The following is a 25,416-nucleotide window of genomic DNA, read 5'->3' as shown; positions in this document are numbered from 1 at the left end:
TGAATATCTAGTTCTCTAGGTGCTGTAAAATTTTTAGAAAAGCATATAAAGGATCTATCTCTAGGAAAGAAGCAACAAAGATTGCCCTGTTTGCTACCCCCTAAAGCCAGCCCTTACTCTGTGGAAACGAGGGATAAAGACCCTTGTCTCTGGAACCTATCACTGAGAATACCTTGTGATCAAACTCCTTCCAACTTAAACCAGATGGCTGTTAGCTCTATTGGTGAGCTGCCGTTCACAATTGCAGCAGTTTAGAGATATACCTTTGAGATCTACTGATGAAAAGTGTTATATAAGGGTTTGCTGGTATTATTACACAATGAGGGAGGTGGTCAGAATCTAAACACTAACTTCACTTCCACCTGAAATTTGGAAGGCAAGCCTAGGTTTGAATCCATATTCGGACTGCTTTAAAAATAATCTGAATGGTTATGTGAGCAGTATCAGTGCAGAAAATAAAATAAAATTGTAGAGATAAACACTAATATTTTTGCTCACAACTCCAAAATGTAAGGGATTTGGAGAGGCACAAGGAGGTAGAGGAATTGTTTTGTTTGATTTTTAATAAAGCCATTTACAAATCATTTTAGATTTTTTTAAATTAACATGATCATTTGATCTTTTATGAAAACAGGTTACATTATACTCACAGTAGCTTTGTCATGGCCAATTGTAAGAGATATTATATCAAATTCCTCAGGGTTATAGATCAATTTTCTGTAAACTAATGATCTGTTCATTTAATGAACTACATGTTCACTATGCTGGGTGCTGGTGGGTCAACCCCCAGTCGTAGAAGTGCCAGGTGATAGGAGGAGGACTTAGAGATCCTCACTCTGAGAGAAGATTCTCTGTGCATACACTCTCAGCCATAGTATGACAGAGTGGAAGAGGAGAACTTAGGGTTTCTTGCTCTGCCCCTGGGAGGGGTTTTGCAGATTTGCACTTGGTGTATGGGCCCTCGGTGGTAGAAGGCCAAGTAATACGGAGGGAGACTTAGCGTCTCTCTCTCCGGCCCAGGGTGGGTAACATTGGAAGCCCCAGTGCCGGCGTTCACCATGTGAAATCTCAAGTGATTAAAGTTTTTCAGAGTGATACTAACGGATTGTGATAACATGTGCAGGAAACAAAAGGGTACAGCTGCGGACTCGGGAGTCCCCCAGTCATGGGCGATAGCATCAATCATGGGTTCAATGCCAGACGTACGAGCATTAGGGAGCACGGACTTGGTAGTCCAACTGCCCGGTAAGCTGGTGTCAAGGGAGGCAGGTGGACCGGATGCCCGAGCCACGGGAGAGGCAGCAAAGGGGGACGGGACCCTATTGCCTCTTTCAAAGGGGAGTGAAGACCTCTCCCGGCTGGCAAAGGCTCTCACCAAGGTGGGGTACAATCCCTGGGGTTCCGTGGCAGAGCTTCAGAGAAATGTGCATTCTTGGCAGGCTTTGTTGGACCTATATACTAAGTATGAAAAGCAGAAGGGTAAAAACCTAGGGACAGCTGTGGGATTAATTTGGACTGCAGCAGCCATGTGGCATCAAATGTTGTCCGGACAGAAAGAGGAGTTGGGGAGAAGGGAAGAGGAGTGTAACTGACAGCTGGTGGAAATGGAGCAACTGAAAGCGCAGATTACTAGCCAGGCTGCAAAACAAACCTATGCCCAGGACAAGTTGCAAGCCTTGAGACAGGCGGAAAAGCAGAACACACCCACCTGGAAGCACTGGCTAAGCAAGTACGGGACCTTCAGGGACTCGTCAAAGACTTGACCATCCGCGTTCAGCATACACCACAACAGCAGTGTGCTCGCCATGAAAAGGAAATTGAGCAGTTAAAACGTAAGGTGACCATGCGTTTGGTCCAGGTGGCAAGTCTCACGGAGGATGACTCGGGTGAACCTTGTGAGTGATATTGTTTAAGGAAAGGAACCAGAGAGGTGGGAGCTGGTTGAGAAGCCCACCCTCCTTGCTAAATTGGTAATGGAACGAAGCCTGTGCCCATGGAAAGGGACAATTCAATAAGAAAAACAGGATCGGGCCCAGAAAAGCAGGCAGGCAATAGTTAAAGAAATTGAAATAAAACAGGTTGGAAGCCCTAAGGGCATAGTGCCAGAAGTAAGGAACGAGAGTGAGAAGTTAACTCTACAGATGCTGGAGGGAATTAAGCAGTGAAACATTGTGAAAGTGTTAAAAAGGAAAAGTGTTAAAGAAAAGAGAATTCTTGGTTTCTTTGCAGCTATTCTGAAGGAAAATGGGCCCTTTTCCAAAGGAATGTCTGTAAATAATCCAGGCAAAGGGACAATCTGATTTAAATCATTTGACTATGGACAATTTAGTCAAATTTACTAAAAGAATATAAGGGGGTTCTACTGGACCTTAAAGACCAAAGTTGTAGCTGCAACAGGGCAGCGAAAGCCAGGAGAATGGGAAAAGATTTTAAATCTGTTATTTTGTAACAAAATAGCAGATAAAAGGGTAGTAAAAGAGAGAAAGACCATGCCCCAAGCCCCTTAAGGTGGCTCTGTGTAATCAAACTGTCACTTTGCCAAAGGGAGACACAATAGGTTGTGTTTTCTTCTTCAAATCACTGTGTGTTTGGAAGCAGGAGTTAAAAGTGAAAAGTAATCAGAAAACTCTGGTGAAAGTTGATTGTTCCTTTTAAGACAGAATCTCAGAGCTGCTGATGACTTTGAATCCAAAAGCAAGCCAGAAAGCGTCTGTGTTAATGCAAATTACCTAACTGATAAAGGTAAAGCCATTGAAACCTAGCCTGCCTATAGAACAAACACAGGAAAATATGGGGGTAATTCCTCTGTTTTGCCTGCAATCAGCAAGGGTATTTGTAAAAGAAAGAAATATTCTGAGCAATAATCTGCCACCCCCAAAGGGGTAGAAACATGTTCTTTTGTCTTTCAGAAAAACAGGAAAAGCTGATACCAGCTGAAAAGCAACTCAGAATACCATGAATCTACTATCACAGGAGAGTCTAATACAGAAACAAATGGAAACAAAAAAACATACTGCTATAGCTATGGGATGTACTGAAATGCAGCTACTTGCTTTGCTCACCTTGGAACACAAAATGTTTTGGGGTAATATCAAGAAACACTAAGGTTTTGACACACGTGCTCAAGCCAAAAAAAAAAAAAATCACTGTTTGATACTTGTCAGTGCGAATGGATGCAGTAGGTTTTTAGCATAAGGCCAGCCCTTTTAACTGGGGGAAATTGTTGATAAAAATCGCACTCCAACAGGCTCTGGAGGCAAAGATATGGAAAGTTAGCTCACTCCCCATATTGCACATGGGATCCTTCTGGCTACCCTGGACCTCAAGCCAGGGGGATGGGGAGGGAGGGAAGCGATTGGACACCAGAGGTTGTACCGAGTGGACTCCTCAAAAGTGGGTGTACTTGTCCTTTCTCCAGAGCCCTGTAGTAAAGACATTTCACTAGGATCCTGTATGTGGAATGAATTAGATAATGAGACCAAAGTACTGTATGATGGGCAATGTGTATGTGTTAATTCCTGCGAAGAAGTGTTTTGGGAAGATGGAAGTGTTAGCAACCTGCTAATAGACCAATGTAAATGTAATCTAAGTACTGTGTTTACCAATAATCACATTTACTGTTTGCCACAACCAAAAAAGTCTCAGCTTTGCCCAGTTGAGGAAGGAGCTATGTGAAACCCCTGAAGCTGTAGAGGCCACTTAAGATAAGAAAAAGGTCAAGTGTAAGGGGATCGTCAAAGACATCCAGGGATGGCAAATTGGAAACAAGGTAATGTTGCAAAGGCTGGGGAAGGCAGCCCACACTCTGGACGCCAAGTGGGTGGGTCCGTACTCCATTGTGAACCGCATCTCCCCAGCAGTGTACTAGCTTCAGCTACCAAGCAAACTAAAATGAGTACATGCCAATCGGCACAACACATATGCTTCTCCCTAGCTTTCTGGTCATGGCGTCGTGGGCCTTGGTTATGGACCAGCCGCCTGCCTGGACCATCCAAGTCTCCAGCGGTCCATGGGATTATCTGGATAATCATAATTAGGAGGAGGGAAAATACCTTCAAAGGCTCTCCCTAGCTCGAGCGGCCAAAGGAGCCCGAGCCACGGAAGGCGGGAGGGGAGGTGCCTTGGAGACAGTGCATAGCCTGGATAGACACAGCAAGGCCACAGCAAAATACCTGGTGGGTGGCCCCGAACCTCCCCTGGATCCCATTGGGGCAAACCCTGTTCATCCTGTGGTGGCCTGGAGTGGAAGTAAAATGGGAAGCCCTTTGGCAAGAAATAGTAATTACTGATCTCGGGATGTAATATTATTGTTGTAACCTCAACCTTAATCCTAACCAGGCAAACAACATCCATGATGAAAGCCAGGGAGGGCTGTAGCTGGACAAGTAATAATTTAGAGCGTTTTTGTATGTACCTCAGTTTCCCCAATAGGTGCAGTTACGTTGTTGCTTTTTTCCCCCTTTTCCTTTGTTAACAGGACAAGGCAGTAATAGCAAGAGCCCAGGGACACCCCAAACAGGAGTGGTGGTTCTGCTCTTGCTGCTTTAAGACTGCAAAATTCGTCAGGGCAAAACAATGTATGTATGGTAGTATTTCTTTCTGGGAATCCTCGGTTTCTGGATGTTTTGGGCCTCCTTTGTTAATTTTACCACTGTTCAGAATTGGCCATAGTGGAAGAAAAAGTCAATTATCCATTGGCAGAGGGGGCAATTGTAGCTTAGCATCCTGGGAATGTGGCATCACGTATTATCTGGGATTGGACGGTCCATCGCGACACATGGGAGGTGGCTCCCACCAATGACATAGCTAAGCGGTATGGGCTGACTACATCTTTTATCAGCACATATGGATAGCAGAGGGCAACACTTGGCAGCTGTGGCCTATGGAGCCCCCTCAATGATATGCAGAGAAAAGGCAATGCCAGGCCAATTTTATGAGGTAGGTCAACACATCTGCTGGGAAGGGGAGGCATCGGGATATGCCCCTTCTAAAGCCCATGTGTTTATCAATACCTCTGCGTGTGTTTGGAGGACCACCTACCCCAGGGTGTCACTTGATTTGCTGTTACACTTTCAGGCGCAAAAAAATTTCAGTACATTGGCCTGCGGTTATGCAAAGTATGATTAATATCTTTCACTATGTTGTGTTTAATTTTTCATGGATTGCACCCAAAGTTTTCCTGTCCTTGACGCATAGCCAGGAACAACTGACCGTATTCCAGATAGATGCCTCATCCTTTATCGTGTGGCAGCACACGTTTAATTTGGAGAAAGCTGCCTTTGCCACAGAAATTCGAGTGGGGCATCTATGCCCACAGGGAGATGTGCTATGCTATGTTACTAATGAAGCCAGAAGTCATTATTGGCTAGTGTATGCAGTTGTTGTTGCCCTAACAATTCTGTATATGTTATATTGCTGTTTACGTAGAAGGCCAACAGTAGCCCTAGCCACCATGTCAGAGGGAGGATGGAAGCTGAAATGGTGACCCCTCACAACAAAATGTTGATTCGGGGTCGGGGGGGGGGAGGAATGTCACAATCCAATGGCCCCCTCCCCTTAGGGAGTCCCCCGGGAAGGCAGATCAGCACTGTATATTGCTAACGCTGTTGCAAGCATCACAAAGCATTTTGGGGAGGGTCAGAGGTGTGTGAGTGGGGAGTGGGAGTTTCCTTTGCAGGTACGAGAGGCCGGGTGGGAGAAGAGAGAAAGAAGAGAATGGGTTAACTAGTCTGAAGATAAGAAGCTGACTTCAGCCCAAGATCACTGGCTACCTGCCAAGACAGAAGGGGGAAAGTCCAACCCACCCCGACCAGCTGTAAGAAGAAAAAAAACTAAGTGAAGTAAAGCTGCAAAGAGAACAGCAGGAACAGTGAGAGCTGGAGCAATTACAGCAAAGGCCAATACAAGGGAAAACAAAGTCTCTGGAGTCGGGATGTTTTGGAAAACCGAGAAAGCCACAGCAAGCCGGTTTGGACTGACACAAAAAGCACCAGGAACAGAGGTCGCAGAATGGAACACCCCCAAAAGAGCCCAGAGCTTAAAACCCTCCTAAGAGCTGGAGCAATTTGGAGAACACAGCAGATCCTTGGACGACCTGGGCCCAGGACAGCACTCCCATTCGCCTTACCCCCACACACACACCTTCTTTTGACGTTACTCCCAGACTTGGCCAGTCTGGGGCGTGAGAGTGAGAGTATGAAAGTGGGTTAGGGCTTGAGGCATTAACACTTTCTTGCTCCCCCTGAGTGACGTGGGAGAGTTCCCAGCAGTTTCTGCTGTTATTTTATTATTTTATCAATAAAGCTTTAAAATTTAGACACTTGGTGTGTTTCATCATCTCCCCCCAACGATCCTGCAGCGTCAGCCTGATCACCTGATGCAGCGGCAGATTGGTAACAAAAATCTGTCACAGCAGGGCAACTACCTGGGGTCTCATGCCACATAGGGGCCCGTGAAGCTCAGTTGATCAGGCTTTAGCTTCAGCCCTGGGCTTGAGCCCCATACAGTGGGGCATCAGCTTTCTGCCCTGGGCCCCAGCAAACCTAATGCCGGCCCTGCTTCGCAGCCCCCGTGAAACCTGCTCACAGCTCTCCAGGCGGCCCTGGACTCCTGGTTGAGAACCACTGCTTTAGACTGACATGTCCAGCAGGTCTCAGCAACACAGTGTTAGGAATTTAAACATAATCATGTGAATGATTAAATCAAAATAGATAAGAATACCCCACCATGCATGTTTGAATGTATAACTTAAGACTGAGCTTTGCTACATAGGCAATCTCTTATGTTTTGTTAATGTAGTAGAGCAAAGTCAAATGGTGCTGAAGTTAGAAGTAAATGACACAGTGAAGTGTTTAGTGGTGCTCTGCAGAAAGAAAGGAAGGACAGTTATCTTTCAGTCAGAAGAGCTCTATGAATATATTGCTTTTGCAGTACCCAATGTAGGAGTTATACACCATTGTTCATGGGTCAGCAAACCATATGCACAGCTCTTAAGTGAGCAAGAGCGAGGCAATTTCATTATGGATGATTTAGTTTTAAGAACAATTTGAACCCCCAAAAAACACCAATGAACAAGTTCATAGTCAATTAACAAACATAGTTCTTTGGCCTACCTTCGTGCAACATCATTTTTCCAATGACAAACAGTAAATATTGTGGGGGAAGAACCAATTAAAATTGTGTTTGTTCTTAACATCAAATTGCTAACTACAACAGTATTCTAGTTTTAGCAACCACCACATTAGCAACTTCCATGTGTATCTGTGAATTGCGTAGATATCATAGCACTTACACTGCTGTGGAACTATTTTGGGAAATACCTGCTTACATATTTTATAACATGTTTTAGAACGTGTCTTTTACTCTAAAAATAGAAGGTAATCCTCCTCCTTTTTTATGGTTTCCTTATTAATTTTTATTTTATAGAAGGAGCTTTTCCATGTTATATTTCTTAAAGCATATTTTAATAGCATCTAGCTTTTTTTCCCTCTCTCTAATAAAACTGTTTATACTTGGAGCCGGAAAGGAAGGACAATTTCTCTGAATAACAAGCTATGAAACTTGTTTTTTATATTCAAAAGAACAAAATGCTTGTGAAAATGCAGCACTGACAGTGCAGAGAAATTAAATCTTCTATCCACAGAGTGGGAGAGAAAGAGCACTCACAGCGCTGGGGCAAGCTTCCTCATATCACCCAATGATCTTCTGGAGGGTCTCCCTCTTGGGGAGAGAGGAGAGGTCAATCTCAATGCCCACCTATTTTGGCCCGAGGATACAAACAAAAGGTATAAATTATTGCCAACCTTTGCTGAGGAATGATCTTTTGCTACCTTCTGCACAGGACCTAAGATTTTTCTTCTACTCCATTTAACCACAGAAGTCTCCTGCTCACTCTATTCAAGCCCCACCTGCCAAAGTCTGGTTTAAATAATTTGGCCAGAATCACATTGGAACTCTGTGGCAGATACAGGGAGAGTGTCCAGTTCTCTAGGGCAGCTCTCAACTGTCTTAACTATGAAACTCTCCTTTCCCTTCCTGCAGTCCCCTGCCTCATTCACTACACACCTTCCAACTTGTGCAACAAATGGGGAAGGTACCCTACAGACAACAGCCTCCTTTACCATACAACCCTGATTCATTCCCTGAGCACGTCCATACTTTGTACTGAATGAGGCAGAGGTCCTGGGGAAAAAATACTATGTGATCACGTATCATCAAACACTATCATAACACATATGCACAAAGGCAACTTTAAATCTGGCATTTCCTAATTTTTGAGTACTTGACTTTGCAACCTTAATAGTGTTCTTTTAATTTGCTACCTCAGAGGTCCCCCCCAAAAAAATGGGGGAGCAGGGCAGTGCGCACATCCAGGATGATGCTAAATCCACACAGCTGGACAGCTGGCAATGTGCATTGAGCACCCTTACAGATTTCCTAGGCCAGCTGCCTCAAAAAAAAAAAAAAAAAAAAAAAAGGATGACTCTGGGAAAAACCTATCTGAGGGGGAGATAGCACATGCGCAGGCTAGTTACACACAGGAGCCGTGAGGGGCTGAAGCATATTTAGTGAGGATGGAATCTGGAGATTTTAGTTCTCAAACTCTAGCAAATCTCTACTGAGCATGTGCTAATTTCAGTTTTTCAAAGCCTTATAACTTGGCCAGATTTGGGCAGGTTTTCACAAGTACTGCAAAAAAAACCCTCATCCTTGACACAAAGGCCGCCAAATTCTAATCCCCTGCTCCAAAGCATGGGGATACTAGAAAATTTCTAAGAAAAGATCTTAATTTTTTTAACATGGGCAAAACAGTATATTTCCCTAGCCTCTTTCTTGGAAAAGGTTGAACTGGTTTGGCTTAAATTTTCCAAAACAACTTCAACCTGAGGCAGACATCTGGCATGGAAAATTTCAACCTGAATGGTCAAAATTTAGTAAAGCAATAAACAACAGAAAACAGGGTCTTACAATGGCAAGTATTGAGCAGCCTTAATAATAGCTCCACCTTAATACTGAAATAGACTATGTCAGCAGGGTTATTTACATAACTCTGACTAAATGCAGAGTTACATTAGTTTGCAGCATTACCCAAGTTCCTGCTCCTTGACTTATGACTTACCTCCCAGACTCTACACCTGCAATAAATAGGACAGACTAAGTTTTCTAATATTAAATATCTTTAAGCAAGGTTAGATTAAGCCATAAGCCATAAGGCACGAGACCCAGCTCGTGGAATCACATATTGACATCATAATTTCAGCTTTTATCGAAAAATTGTTTCTAACCCCCAGAATTATGAAGACAATTTTCAAAATGTGAAGATGGACAGGGCCATGGTTGTACTCAGGACCCTGGATTACCTTCATGTGGCCCTATCTTGAAGACATAATTAAATTCAAGTAACCATGAATGTTTCAAACATCTCATGGGTGATTCCTGTTAACATGGCAACATTTGTAAACATGCCTTCCTTCATTCCTTCCCACACAGGATATTCCCACAGTGATCAACTTAAAAGCAAGGAAATTAATTAATTCTGATTTACAACTCAAGCTGACCTTGGGCACTTTCAATAAAATATCAACCTACTGAAGAATGTTCAAAGAAGTCAAAGTATCGGCAAAAAACAAACTTGCTGTGAAAATAACATTTCCAGAAGGTAGACTTGGCATACAAGTAAAGTCCACAACAACAAAAACTAAATTTAAATGCCACCTAAATTTTTCCACTTTTGTTAACTTAGATGAAAAGTAGCCATTATCTGATGTTCATTTATTAAACTAGTAATATATATTGATCTCAACCCTCCTACATACCAGACATAGTATTTTAAATCTATGTTTTAAATCTAACATAAAAGAAATAAAACTCTGTATAGTTCAGTCGAGTTAATAAAAGTACAGTTGGTTACAGAAGGTGACTCCATATATGCAAGGGGAAGGGAGAGGAGATACAATTACCTTGTAGCTTTTGGGCTTTTAAATTTTCCAAATTAACATTAAGAGATTTTTACATGTGTCAAGGTTCCCTCCCCACTCTGAACTCTAGGGTACAGATGTGGGGACCCGCATGAAAGACCCCCTAAGCTTATTTCTACCAGCTTAGGTTAAAAACTTCCGCAAGGCACAAATCCTTCCTTGTCCTTGGATGGGTACTGCTGCCACCACCAAGTGAGTTAGACAAAGACTCAGGAAAAGACCACTTGGCGTTCCTGTTTCCCTAAAATATCCCCCGAAGCCCCTTCACCCCCTTTCCTGGGGAGGCTAAACCTCCCTCTTAGCACAGGGAAAATTCACAAGCTAAAACAAAAGATAATCTAATGCATTTCCTTGCTATTACTTACTATTTCTGTAAGTTTCGATGTATCATTCAGTGGGAGCTGGATTACTTGCTTGGTCTCTCTCTTCGTCTCTGGAGAGAACACACACAGAGCACAAAAACAAAGCCTTCTACCCCCCCACCCCCCCCGCAGATTTGAAAGTATCTTCTTTCCCCGTTGGTCCTTCTGGTCAGGTGCCAACTAGATTAATTGAACTGATTAACCCCTTACAGGTAAGGGGATTCTGTACCTCTGGCCAAGAGGGAGTTTATATTACTGCATACATAAAGGTTGTTACCCTTCCCTTTATATTTATGACATGTCCCCCAAATCACAGATGGTGTGGGACAGCCTGTTCCACAATGGATGTGATTTCTTCCTGGAGCTCTAGGAGAAAACAGAGTTAATAAGACACATGCACCTTTATGATATACTACTAACTATATAAAAACTTAACATTTTCCACATTTCAAGGAAGATTTTAACCAGTTGATTCTGGGAAACTTCCATGGGAGAGTGCATCAGCCACTTTATTAGACGCTCCTGAAATGTGATGTATTTCAAAATTAAAATCTTGGAGAGCTAAACTCCACCAAAGAAGTTTTTTGTTATTGTCCTTTACTGTATGAAGCCACTTCAGCACAGCATGGTCGGTTTGCAGGTGGAAACACCGCCCCCAAACGTATGGGCGTAGCTTTTCCAGAGCGTACACAATGGTGTAACATTCCTTTTCAGTGACTAACCAGTGGCTTTCCCTCTCAGACAGTTTTTTGCTGAGAAACACGACAGAATGGAATTCTTGATCCAGTCGTTCCTGCATTAAAACTGCTCCCACAACACACTTGGATGCATCCATGGTTACTAGGAAAGGTTTGTCAAAGTCTGGGGCTCTTAGCACAGGGTCAGACATGAGTGTCACTTTAAGCTGGTTAAAGGCCTTCTGACACTTTTCGGTCCACTGCACTGCATTTGGCTGTTTCTTTTTGGTCAGATCTGTCAGTGGGGCAGTGATTTGGCTGTAGTGCGGTACAGATCACCTGTAATATCCAGCCAAGCCTAAGAAGGATTGGACCTGTTTCTTCGACTTTGGGACAGGTCACTTTTGGATAGCATTCACTTTGGCCTGTAGGGGGTTGATAGTTCCTTGACCCACCTGGTGTCCAAGGTAAGTCACTCTGTTTAGGCCTATTTGACACTTCTTAGCCTTAACAGTTAGTCCTGCCTCCCTTATGCGCTCAAAGACTTTTTGCAGATGCTGCAAGTGTTCTGCCCATGAATCAGAAAAGATGGCCACATCATCAAGGTAGGCGATTGCAGATTCTCCCAATTCCACTCGGAGACAATCTACAAGTTTCTGGAAGGTGGCGGGTGCATTTCGCAGCCCGAAAGGGAGCACATTAAATTCATACAGCCCTACATGGGTGATGAAGGCTGACCTTTCCTTCGTGGATTCATCTAGTGGTACTTGCCAGTACCCCTTCGTTAAGTCTAAAGTAGAGATGAACTGGGCAGGTCCCAGTTTCTCCAATAGCTCATCTGTGTGTGGCATTGGATAGTTGTCTGGGCAAGTCACAGCATTTCACTTACGGTAGTCCATGCAAAAGCGTATCTCCCCAGCTGGTTTGGGAACTAGAATCACTGCAGATGCCCATGCACTGTTAGAGGGGAGGATTACACCCATCTGTACCATGTCCTGGATCTCCCATTCTATAGCAGTTTTGGCTTGAGGAGACACCCGGTAAGGTTGAACTCTAATTGGGTGCGCATTACCTGCGTCAATGGAGTGGTATGCCCATTCGGTCCATCCTCGGATAGCTGAGAACATTGGCACGAAGCTAGTGCACAGCTTCTTGATCTGCTGTCGCCTGCATACATCCGAGGGTCATTGAGAGGTTCACCTCTTCCACGCCACCGTCACTTTTTCCTTCGTAGTAGACACCTGCAGCCAACTCAGCATCATCTCCTCCCTGAGCTGTAAACTGACAAACCTTTAATTCTCTGGAATAAAAGGGCTTTAGAGAATTAACATGGTACACTTTAGGCTTTAGGGTTGAGGTGGGGAATTCTGAGATAATTAACTGCTCCCAGGCGCTTTTGGACCTTAAATGGCCCTTCCCACGATGCTTCCATCTTATGGGCCTGGAGCGCCTTCAACATGACCTGGTCCCCTACTTTGAAGGAAAGCTCTCTGGCATGCTTATCATACCAGGCCTTTGCTCTTCCTGAGCATCTGTTAGGTTTTCTCTAGCAAGGGCTAAAGAGTCTCGGAGAGTGTTTTATAGGTTGTTTACAAAGTCCAGAATGTTAGTTCCTGGAGAAGGCATAAACTCCTCCCATTGCTGCTTCACCAACTGTAATGGCCCCTTAACCTCACGGCCATACACAAGTTCAAATGGTGAAAACCGTAAACTGGGATGTGGTACAGCTCTGTAGGCAAAGAGCAACTGCTGTAACACTAGATCCAATTATTGGAGTGCTCATTTATGAATTTACGTATCATGGCCCCCAAAGTTCCATTAAACTTCTCCATCAGGCCATTTGTTTGATGGTGGTAAGGGTTGGCAACCAAGTGATTCACCCCATGAGCTTCCCAAAGGCTTTTCATGGTTCCTGCCAGGAAATTAGTTCCCGAATCCATAAGGATGTCGGAGGGCCAACCTACCCTGACAAAAATGCCTGTTAATGCCTGGCACACACTTTTAGCCCTGGTGTTGCTTAGAGCTACTGCTTCCAGCCATCGGATGGCAAAACCTATGGAAGTCAGTATGTACTGCTTTCCTCTGGGTGTCTTTTTCGGAAAAGGACCCAGAATATCCACAGCTACTCGCTGAAATGGAACCTCAATTATGAGGAGTAGCTGGAGAGGGGCTTTGACCTGGTCTTGGGGTTTTCCCACTCTTTGGCACACCTCACAAGACCGGACACAGGTAGAAATTTCCTTGCTCATTCCCTCCCAATGAAAGGGCTTCCCCCAAACGGTCTTTGGTCCTGTTCACCCCAGCATGGCCACTAGGATGATCGTGGGCTAAGCTCAAGAGCTTTACCCGGTACTTAGTTGGAACTGCCAACTGTCTCTGAGGATGCCAGTCTTCCTGGTGTCCACCAGAAAGAGTTTCCCTGTATAAAAGTCCTCTTTCTACAACAAACCTGGATCGATTAGAAGAGCTGAGAGGTGGTGGGTTGCTCCGTGCAGCAGTCCTGTTCATCTGCTTCCTGTTCAGCCTGGAACTGTTCCCTTGATGCTGGAGACATCAGTTCCTCACTGGATTGTGGACTTGGGCTTGGTCCCTCGGGAAGTGATGCAGGGGACGAGGCTGTTTCCGTTGACTGTGAACCACTCTCTGCTGGCGCAGTATGTTGGGTTTCAGGCTCCGGCTGAGCCTCTTGCGCAGGTTTAGCTGCTGCTGCCAGAGCAGGCTCGGTGGTGCCCTCTGGTGTTGGAGCTGTAGACGGAGTTGCAAGCACTGGACTCAGTGCTGGCAATGGTTCTGGTGCTGGTTGCTCTGCCAGTTCCAGGACTGGCTCTGCCTGGGTCTCTGCGATTAGATCCACTACTGCTGTCACAGACATTGGCATGGGGTCCGGTTCCACCACCTCCATTTGGGTCTCTGGTAACACAGACGGGGCCCTGGTGGAAGGCTCAGGAACAGGGATAGGTGTGAAAGCTCGCTTAGCCTGTCTGCGGGTGACTATTCCAACCCTCTTGGCTAGCTTCACATGGTGGGCCAAGTCTTCCCCCAGCAACATGGGAATGGGATAATCATCAAAGACTGCAAAAGTCCACATTTCTGACCAGCGCTTGTACTGGACAGGCAACTTGGCTGTAGGCAAATCAAAAGAGTTTGACTTGAAGGGTTGAATCATCACTTGGGCCTCTGGGTTGATGAATTTGGGGTCCACTAAGGATTGGTGGATAGCTGACACCTGTGCTCCAGTGTCCCTCCACGCGATAACCTTCTTCCTGCCCACACTCACAGTTTCCCTTCACTCAGAGTATCTGGGAGGCATCTGGGCCTGAGGACCTTTGGTGTGACCCTGGTGCAATGGACTGTAATCTGTTGGGGTTCTTGAGGGAGTTGGCCTTTACATGCCCCAGCTCATTACATTTAAAACATCGTCCAGCTGACTGGTCACTGTGGCAGGGTGGGTTGCTGGAGAATGGTGTGGTGGGACAATAAAATGTCTGGGTTTTTTCTTGGGGTGTAGTTGGGGCTTTGGGCTGCCCCCGGTGTATGGTGTGGTCTCAGGGTGTCCCTTCTGGTATCCACCCAAACTGCGACCAGGGTTGTTCCTTTCTGCTACCTCCACCCGTTCTGTTCCGATTTGCCCTGCCTCTGTGACGGTCTGGGACTGCTCGTATTGATCCACAGAAGAAGCAAGACTTTCTGCTGAGTCCATTTTCTTAACCCATAAACACTGTTTTATATCATTAGTCATAGTCAGGAACTGCTCCTGTATAACCAAATCACACATTCCTTCAAAGCTAGTTACACCCCTTCCTTTGACCCATTTATCTAAGAGATCCTTCATCTGGTTTACATAAGCCACATTACTTAGTCCAGGCCCTCTCTTAAGGGCTCTAAATTTTACTCTGTAAGTTTCAGGTATAATGTAAAATTGTTTCAAAACCAAATCCTTAAATTTACCATAGTCAGAAGCATCCTCAACAGGCATCTTGTTGAATATGACCAGAGCTCTGCCAGTCAATTTTGCTACCAATGTGGTCATCTTGTGATCGTCAGGAATTGCATGAAGTGTGCAGTCTCTCAAAAGGTGATCAAATATTCAGCAATATCACTGTATTCATCATACTGTGGACCCAGTCGCTCCCATTTGTGGATTTTTGGGGAAGTGGAACCAGCTGCTGAAGGGTTTAGTCCTTTTAACTTTATTACCTCCAGTTCATGCTTCCTCTCTTTCCCTCTCCTCCTGAGCATGCTGCCTCTCTTTTTCCTTCTCCTCCCTAGCAGCTTTTTCTCTGGCCACTTGTGCATCAATCGCCATCTGTTTTAATTCCAGTTGTCTTTCATGTTCCTTCTTTCTTTCTTCAGCTTCCAATCTGGCTAAATCTAGTTTCTTTTGGACATCACTTTCAGTCATCCTAGCCTCCCTGCGCTTAGCCTAGCCTAACCCGAGAGCTAGAAAGAAAAAAAAAAAACCCAACTTGTGAATTCCCTTGCTGTAGCTTAACTACTCGGCCTTGAGGCAGAGAAGAAAGGGCGGGGGGAGAAAACAAAAACAAAGCAAGTCATCCCATTGGTCGTCACCCCGGCATGCTCTGTGCACAGCAGTAGCTGACTGCAAGACAGCCTAGCTGGGGTGGGCACAGCGGCAGCCCATTCCCTGCCCAGGCTCGACTTCTGGGGACAGGAGCCAACTCCGAGCACGCTCAAGGGACAGGGGGAGGGGCTCCAGCTCACTCAGCCAACTATCCCCAGAAGCTTGCCGCAGCCAAGGGCTCTCCCAATCAGCCACCGCACTGTATCGGGCAGTATCCCAGTCTGTGTAGCTGGAAGAGGCTCTGGCCCTGCCCCTTCCTCTCCCTGCCCAGGCCAGCCAGCTGCTGGAGGGGCACTTGACCCTTCGTGCCCCTCCCACCAGTCACCTCTTTGTAATTACACCATGGAAGAATTGAGCCCACTCAGTTTAGCTAGCCAGTAAAGGTCGTCATTCTCAACTGACGTAAATCAGGGTAACTCCACTGAGGTCAATGATGTTTTGCCAATATACACCAGCCGAGGTCCTAGAAAGAGCGAGTCTCCCTGGTACCTGTATGATCTATCATTCTAGCTGCGGCAATATCAAGAGATACTGCATACAGAAGTCAGTCCCATCAGTCTGTCAAGATTTGAGTGTTTCTTTGCTGTAACTGCAATTTTATTTAAGACATACCTTGTCTATAAACAGACCTATATATGCATGTATGCCTGTCTTTAGTTTATTTGTCCATTTTGCTGTATACGTTAGCCTTTTATTTGTAAATAGCTTTAAAACCAATGCTGATATAATTGATGGGGGTGACTGATAATAAATATTGACATTGTCTAGACACCAACACCACAAATTTTGTCTGCTCAAGAAATAGGGACAAAAAGATGAAGCTCTCTGTGTATGTAACAATTACCTTAAAAGTCTTTCAAAGATGGCAACTGTATAAAGCTGTACAATTCTGAAATGTCTGGAGAAATCTCCCTGCAATAATGCAGCAAAGACACCAAGAAAAGACCCAGATAAGAGTGGATGTAACATAATAGAAGAACTAGACAACATATGTTTCAGAAATAAGTGCAAAAATCTTCCACATTTCCATACAAACCTTGTGTGAGCACATTTTTCATACATCAGAATGCAAGCTACCCTAGGAAAGGAAATCAGAATCAAATGTAAAGCAGTTGAAGAAAATCCACCAACACAAGTACGGAATGAAACATTACTTTCAATCCCAGGAAATCAGTAGCAGGGAGCCTCTCTGATTTATTGCACTTCTAATGCTTGATGACACGATGTGCCCATATGTTACTGTTTCATTCAATGGACATTATTCAGCCACCTGCCACAAATACAAGCCAAAGACTTGTTCCAGCCTCCATTTGTACCATATATGCATTACCCTACAACCAACAGCTGAAAGAAACCAATATCTGTCAAATCATGAGGAGTGATTGGTACACAGAGCTGGCTGCCTGCTGGCCACGTCTATACTAGAAAAGTTTTGCCAGTATAGCTATACCGGGAAACCCCCCTGGGTAGATACTTTTATGGCAGCAAAAAAGTGCTTTTGCCAGTATAAACCTGTCTTATTTCACTTGAGGAACTGGTATAAGTTGCCTGCCAAAAGCACTTTTTTGCCACTGTAAACTGTTTACTCTAGGGCTTCTGCTAACATGGAAAGATCATTTAAAAAGCCACATAGGTAAGCCAACATTACTATACCAGGGCCAGCTGCTAGTATAGACCAGGCCTTAGATAATTAATACCTACTTTGTGTAAACTAAATGAAAGTTAAGGACACAACATAAATTTGCATGCAAATATGTGTAATCAGTGGTGGTACTCAAGCATATACTTCCATTTTTAAAATATTGATTTCAAATGTTGATGGAGATTATGGTAAAGCAAATATGTGTTCTTAACACTGTGAAGACATGAAATAAGTATATGTGCATATATTGAAGGCAAATTCTTGGCATGTGGCTGGAGTTTTTGCATCTTCTAAAGGAGACGCATTGGGAGCATTTATAACTTGAGGGATTTTGGGGAGAGAGAGGGACTTCAAGGTCCACTTATCACACACTATATGAGCAAAAGATTGGGAAGGGAGTACAACTCAAGTGCACAAAACAGGTATTTACAGATGCAATCAGACAAGTGATGCATGTAAATTGGCATGCATGATTGATCGGTTATGAAAGTCTGGATCTTGCTTTTCCCACACAAGTGTCTATATAAAGTGAAAGTCAATAGCCTCTAAACTAACATGTGGGTCTCTCAGTATTCTTCCATATTCCAAAAAAGCACATATTTCCTGATTTGCATTACCTTTTTTCTAAAAAAAAAGGCAGATCTCCAAAGAGCAGCAAGAAGGAGGATTCATATGCTAAAGTTCTTCATATCTGCCATCTGAAAAAGGTGTCACAGGAGTAAGTGTTTGAGCATATTTTATTCCATAGCTTTGCTGAAATAAACTAGTGTTTTTTAATGTAGGCAAATTTATGATTAATTGGGAGTTGCAGTTTTTCACACAGGTTCAGCTAACTCAGAAATGAAGAGTCCAGCACTTGGGGAGATGATGTAGTTTTACAACATTCCCTGGAGGACTTTCCCACTATGAACCAGTGACGTGAGTACACTCATCTATATACTATATGCAATTTTCATGAGACATATAAAATTGATAATATTCTTAATTTAATAAATAAACCAAATGTTATTCAGAAAAAAAAGTTAAAATATTAATGGAAATTACTTCAAAATGATTAATCATATACTCAGTAAGTAAATGGTGTACTGTGTTACTAGGATATTTTATTATTGTAACAGTCTGATAGGATATGACTAAAGGGTAAATATTATGAATGAGGCAGTGGTCCTGTAGAAAAATAATATGTGATCATGTAGTTGAAGATTATATCATAATGGATATGCACAAGATTGCACAGATAAACATAATCCTGGCATTTCCTAACCTGAGTGCTTGATTTTGAAAACTGGTTCTTTTAACATACAGTTTTTTGGGTGGGTATGTTTGTATACATATTTTACACACACCAGTATAAAATTAACATTATATACAGATGCTGTATGTACACATTTTTCAGAAAGTACATACTGTGTATGTTTTAGTACAAGATATAGTGTACATATATTTGTTAGCTAATTTTTCACTTTGCTATTATTCTTCACAAACAACTATTCACAGTTGATAATGCTCTTTTTACTGTATAACCAAAACAGAAAGGACTATAAACCGATTTTGGTTGACTAGCAAAACGTAGACACAAAAATGCTCAGAGTGCACCCCTGTATTCACACGTTACACACTATTGTAATCTTTGTAGAATGTATGCCTTGTAAGGTATCATTTGAAAGCTCATAAGATTTGGTCACTATCGTTCTGATAAACATATGTGTAGCAACATTGTATTTAAAGTTATAAGATTTCCTTATTTGATGTCATTAACACATGTTCCAAATCCCACACACCTGCCCAAGCAGAGGTTGTCAAAAAGGTCACAAAGGAATATGTGCTCTGCTAAATGTGCATTTAAGTAGTAAACAAAGTCATCAAGCAATAAGAGAAACAAATAAATCTCAAACAGGTGAGAAAAAGCCAGCAGGGAACATCCTTCCACATATTGACTATATTTGTCAGAAGCATGGGTCAGGAAATCCTGTCCCCAGTCAGGTTTGCAGAAAATAGGGGTAGAACCTGCACTGTGGTTCCCTTCCAGCATTAACGGGGTTTTTGAATTCAGAAGAGCAGAATTTCATCCTTAGAGCTGAAAGTGGCTCTGAGGGCTTTTAGGCAAGGAGATGGGGTGGGGGGGCGTGCAATGGAAACAGAAAAAAGTGAGAAAGCACTTCTTTCATTTTCTTTCCTAAAGAGTTTAAACTGTAACACTCCCAGCTGCAGAGTCAGCTCTTTTGCTGAGCAGCCAGTAGTGCAATCGGAGGGTCTGCCCACAAGAAAGGGCAGTCTGACACCAGGTGAGGCAGCATGGGGTAAGGAACTAAAGGTATGTCTTTATGCTGTACGTGTAGTTAGCAGATCAAGGAGACATGCCTGCGCTAGCATCTCAGATGTATTTTTAGCGCACTAGCTTTCATCAAGCTAGCGCAGGTAAGTTTACCCAGGCCTCCAACCAGCTGCAGGCTAGACATACCTGCAAGTTAGAGGCTGAAACCAAAGGACTAATCCTACTTCTCACACTGGCTCATTTTGTGGCTCAATATGTTCTAAACTTGGATATTTTAGGTGCTTAACTTTAGGCAATCAATGTGAGTTACAGATGTTCAGCAGCTCTCAAAGTCAGACCATTTTCATCTAGATGCCAAGATGCTGAAAAACTGGAGAGGATTTAGAAGGAAAAAGAAAAAAAATTCTCACTAACCCTTTCCCAGAACCTCAGGCAGGCCCCACGCATTGAGGTGGGAGACAATGATTGATTCTGCAGGCTCCCCAAAACGCTACAGGTGGCTCTGCTGTGGAGCTCCCAAAGAAATACTAGTGGACAAAACAAGCAGCGTTTCTGTTTCTGAGCACTGGTAACTGACAAAGCAGCTACTAAGTCTTGTTAAAATGCTATATTACAGTCTTGATTCCCCACCGCACACAAAAGCCACATGGGCAGATAGAGGATGGTAGGCTGCAGGGATGTGGCTTGTGGCTCCCCAATTCAAAGCCACACAGTCCCAGACTGCACAGCCCTAACATGTGCCACTGGTGTAAAGTAAGCAACCTTGTACCAATGGAGAAACATGCAGAGCAGAGCTCATTTAGCCCATTGCTTCGTCATAATGCCCCTCTTTTCCATTAAGCAAAAGGGAAGCATAGCTGGTGCAGAAGAGAGCCGGGCCACCTCTACCAACTTTCCATCAGCGAAGAACATCCTTGTGCAGAGGGAATTCTTCACTGATTTTCTCTGAAGACCATTTCATGCTGCTTATGCATAAGGCTAAGATTTTGTCACGCATATTTTTAGTAAAAACACAGACGATAAAGAAAAATTCACAGAAGCCTGTGACCTACCCATGACTTTTACTAAAAATATGCATGACAAAATGGGGAGCTGCAGGGTCCCCACAGCACCCCTGGGGGCTGTCCGGAAGCTCCCAGGATGCCCTGATGCCCGTAGCAGCTCCGATCTCCCGGGGCACCCCGGTTGTCTGCGGCCCTGGGCGCTCCAGGCCCCACGGTTCCCAGCCATCACAGGCGATGGGGGGACCCTGCAGCTCGCAGGCACTGCGGGCTCAAATCACGGAGGTCTCTGGAAGTCACGGATCCGATGACTTCCGTGACAAAATTGTACACCTACTTATGCAATGGAGAGCAGCATTAACAGACCAGAGCATCCAGCCCCACATCTCCACCAGCACCAGAAAATATTACTTGTGCAGAATGGACTGCAACAGAGTTACCACAAACTTGTTTTGGCCATTTCTTGATTGCGTCTGTTATTGTGGCTTCTCCAGAATACAGCTTTATAAAACAAAGTGATCAAGACCTACTTGAGTTCTTTCATGAGTCAAGAGACACTCTGAGGATTTGCAATGATAGCAATAGAACATGAACTGACAAAAAGCCTTAAGTACGACAGCCTGACAGATGAATCTGTATGCAGAAAAATCAGGAAGGTCCCTCTGGAACTGAGAGTTGCTGGAGTTTAAGCTGCTGTAAAAGCTAGTAGTTTTAGACAGAGAGAGAGAGATGTGAAAAGAATAGCTATATGGGTATACAGACCTTATTTAAAAATCTGTATTTTAAATGGGTTTCGCCTTGATGAACTTTAAAAGTAATTTTTCTATCAAGCTATAGATTTCAGAAGATGAGCTGTCTCACTATAGCCCAGCTCCAAAATAGGAAGGTTTTTGTGACTGCCTTGTGTGCAAGAACATTTCTGTTTTTAGATTAGTGAAGGAAAAAGTGGAAATGATTAATCAATCAGAAAATAAAAATAAATTCAGACTTATGATCAATTTAATGTTGAGCAACTGGTTGCCAAGATTTCTCCAATTAGTCAGTTTTATATTCAATTTTCTGTAAACTGGTGACAAATGTCTTTTTAAGACATTTGATCAGATGAGACCATGCCAGCTTCCTCAAAAGTGGAATGAGAGCCTCATTCAAAATTGACTGGAACGAGCTGAATGGTTCCAAAGTAGGCCTCACACCAAACTTCGGAGAAAGGTGATGGAAAATAGACTGAGCAAAATTTGTAAACTGTAAGAACCCAGGGTAAGGCCTAGAATCCTCCTCTTTTGGGTCAACAAGTCACCTGAGGTGAGACAGATGTTCTAAAATCTCCAGGACCGACCACTTTGAGGGAGGGGACATCACAACATCAACTAATAGGCCATCATTATTTATTGTATTTTTCATGTTAGCTAGGAGACATCAGAGTCTTTTTATATTCTTTCCTTTTAGGATGTGGAAATAAATGTGTGGCTACATTCATTCATGAGCTCCCATGAAGCCCACACACAAGGTGCCAGAAAAGAAATTTCCCCAGGTTTAAACTGCCCTAAACACTGTCTTACAAAGACACTCTGTGTATTCTTGGAAAAGCCTTGACAAATTTGAGATTTTAATCTGTAATTTCTAGTAAATAAGAGTTGTTAAACTTCTATTTATTGAGAGTGTTCTATTAAAGATTTTATTATAGATGGGTCTACACTTACCCTTGAAGCAGCTCAGATCACTCGCACTGCCAGGGCTACACTCTGTTTTTAGCATGCTAGTTCAATCACAGGAAGAGAGGGTATATCTCCTTGAGCTGGAGTTTACACCTCCATCCAAAAGTGTCGATGTACCCATAGCGTCTATGTGTTGGGAGGAGGGACAGGGATGGGTTAGCTACCATATAAGAATCAGAGCAGGGTAAAATTTTTCAACCAAAATGTAAAACAGAATAAAATAAAATATGTAACTTTGGTGTCACCAAAATTATTTTCAAATTTGTGTTGATTTTGCTGTAGTGTTAGTCATGAAAAAAACTAAAAATATTTTTTTAAAATATCAAAACATTGTTTTGACACTTTAGAAACCAAACATTTTGATTGTTCAGTTCAAAACAAGTTTTCATTTCAAAACTTTTTATAATAGAAATTCAAAAATATTTCTCATTTTTTGATTCTGAGCAATTGCACATTGCATTCATCCCGAAATGCATTTTTTTCAACTTTTGAAAATTGCCAACAAGCCAAAAAAGCCTTTATTCGCTCATCTCCAATAAGAACTTAAGTCTAAGAAGGAAGTTTTATAATTGGCTGTGAGTTCATGCTTCACAAATTAGACAATAATTTGGTTTCAGTATTAAGATACTCAACCAGATTTAAATTTTCAAGTTCCTGATGCATTTGGTAAAATTCTTTCAATGGGGTTTTTATAAATAAACGGACAGCCACCTTTTTAGACTCCTTCTTGGAAGGCATGAGGACTGATTACTTTTGGTAGTAATTTGAAGATTTTTCTCCAATCCAATATTGAGACTATTTTGTTTGATTTAATTCTGATTTGAGAGATTGTTGTATTCTTCATTTAGATTTAAAATGAAAAAAGGAGCCTACCTAAGGCTCTAGGTGCCCTAATATCTTCATTAATTAAAAATATAAATAATGAAATCCCAGCAGCATTCAAATAATCACTCTGACAGGAACTCAGCCCACCAGACACCTACAGAGATTCCTTTCCACCCCTTCATCACTGTGGGAAACACAGCTTCAGCCTTCTCCAAAAACCCTCTCAAACAGATGTCTTTTGCATCGTGCTTAGATGGTCACCAAACTCTTCTCATTTGTACCAAATGTGGAGTGGGGGAAACCAAGTAACAGAGTCTAGGAGCCCTCACAGAGCCCTACCTTTTATGAGGAGGAGGAAATCGAGCACGTGTACCCCTGCTGACCGCAGCTTTGGCGGTATAGGAGAGAGATGTCGTGTTAATAATAGCTTACCTTTGGCAATATTTTTTCTTGACTATTTTAGGAGATTTTTAAAATTATATACATAATAGAAATGGATATGAGTTATATTTCTCTTAATATGGTACATGGGTCCAAAACCTCTGACACACTGGAATAGATACCAGCCAGTCAAAAGCCTGACCACCGGCTCCCTACAAATAGTCTATGGTTCTCAGAGGGAGCAGGGTTCAAAGAGCATATTTTGGAGAGGATTGAGGAGGTATCCACTAGGGATTGTGAAACTGAGGGTAGTAGGCAAAAGAGATTACAGAAAAAAGAAGGGCACCTCCTCATTTTCTATGCTTTTGTCTTTTAACCTTTTCCTCATTTACTTCTCTCCCCGCCCCCTGCCTTTTCCTTGTTTTTCTCATCCTCTGTCCTTCCCCCTTCTATAGTTCTCACCTTCACATCACTCTACGTGCCACTGGGGAATGGGGGAGAGCCTCCAAACACCATAAATTCCAGGGATCCCCTGAGCAGAAAGGCTCCAATGCCATAAAATTGTTATCCCTCCCTGGTCCTGTATGGCAAACCCCATCTCTAGTGGCAGCCTAACTCTCTGAGAGGGACCAATACCGGTGCAAAAACTCTGCACGTGCAGTCCTCCTCACTCTCTCACCAAGAGTTCAGGCATGTAGCACAAGTTAATTAAGCTCCATGCTGCATTAACTCCTATACAGATAATTGCTCACATTGCTGCTCACTGACACTGTCCCCTTCCAGAACTTCATACCCCTTCTCAGAGTTTTGTTCCCTATAGTGCTTCAGGGCCCAGAATAACATGGCCATACGAAAATCATAACATTATAGCTGGTTTGACAACTGAAATTTTACACCACCATTTTTTGGCTGCAATTCTTGATAAGATTTTCTGGAAATTCCGAATTTCCAACAAATTAAAACCACTTCTAGATGGCATTATCAAGCAGCTCAGCCCACAGATATTTAGTATTTTATAATACATGAAGTTCACACAATGCTCATGCCAATTTAATCTTTAGAAAAGCAGTTGCTATGATAGTGTTTTAGATTTTTCTTCATTCATGAAATTTCAGTTCTGACAATCAGAAACACATGCAGAGCCACAGCTAGGAGATACACAAAGATGCAAGTTTCTTTGCTATCAGAAACATGATAGGATATTTTCCTAGCATAACTAACTTCTACAGGAAGAGGGGTATTCCATATTTTATTCTTTTCAATGTGGTAATTTTAAACTGTCATGGTAACATCCCCAAATTTGTAGACAAAAGTGCCACTTAAAGATACTTTAAATCGCCACCATTCCTGCACAGTTCATTCTGTGGAGCAGCAAGATAACCCTTAGTTTGCAAACACCTGATCGAGCTGAAGACTGACTACAACAGTAGTTTGAAAGTTCACTTATTGAATTTGCTGCTGCTTTGTTAAAATTCAGAAAGACTTCTGATAGTCTACTGTGCTATACTTCAGCATTTGCTTCCCAAACCATTTGAAATTAAAGAATGAAATTGCTGTTAGTGATATGTGCTTTCAATACAACATTTTTTATGTTTATGCCTGTTGTCCCAGGTGTGAGGGAAACCTGAGCTCTTGGCTCTCCCAGTCTAGTAGAATTATATGAATAAACACAGCCAGTTGTCCTGTGCCAGATATATTCATTGATCCCTTCCATACCACACTGTGAAAATCAGTTTTATACATCTGAACCTAGCTGTTTCAAAAGCTATGTTGCAGATGTAACTGCAGTTGATACAATATGTTGAACACTGCAGATTTGTTCCCATCAAAAACACTGACTTTAGCAACTTACACAAAAAAACTTACAAAAAAATATTCAAATGGTGGGTTCAATCATGCAGCAATGCAGCAAACAAGTTGTAATGTAACCTTAAACTTTGGGCCTCTGCAAGGCTGGACACTGAAAGGGATCTGCTAAA

General features: G+C 43.0%; 1 protein-coding gene across 5 annotated transcripts in view; it reads right to left on the bottom strand.

Annotated features, from left to right (window-relative positions):
• CAMK4 (calcium/calmodulin dependent protein kinase IV) overlaps nucleotides 1-25,416 on the bottom strand; it is a 291,927-nt gene that overhangs the window by 232,753 nt on the left and 33,758 nt on the right. Inside the window, exon 2 of one of the 5 annotated variants that reach the window (XM_073344680.2) lies at nucleotides 16,635-16,676. The exons of 3 other annotated variants lie outside the window; for them this stretch is intronic. In XM_073344680.2, coding sequence (XP_073200781.1) covers nucleotides 16,635-16,660 — 26 coding nt within the window. In that variant the 5' untranslated portion in view covers nucleotides 16,661-16,676. Of the gene's footprint in view, nucleotides 1-10,342; nucleotides 10,462-16,634; nucleotides 16,677-25,416 lie in introns of those variants that run through there. One more of the 5 variants, XM_073344681.1, reaches the window with a different exon arrangement.

Source organism: Lepidochelys kempii, chromosome 5 (genome assembly GCF_965140285.1).
Source record: "Lepidochelys kempii isolate rLepKem1 chromosome 5, rLepKem1.hap1, whole genome shotgun sequence".
Lineage (NCBI taxonomy): Eukaryota > Metazoa > Chordata > Testudines > Cheloniidae > Lepidochelys > Lepidochelys kempii.
This window is presented reverse-complemented; position numbering and strand designations above follow the sequence as displayed.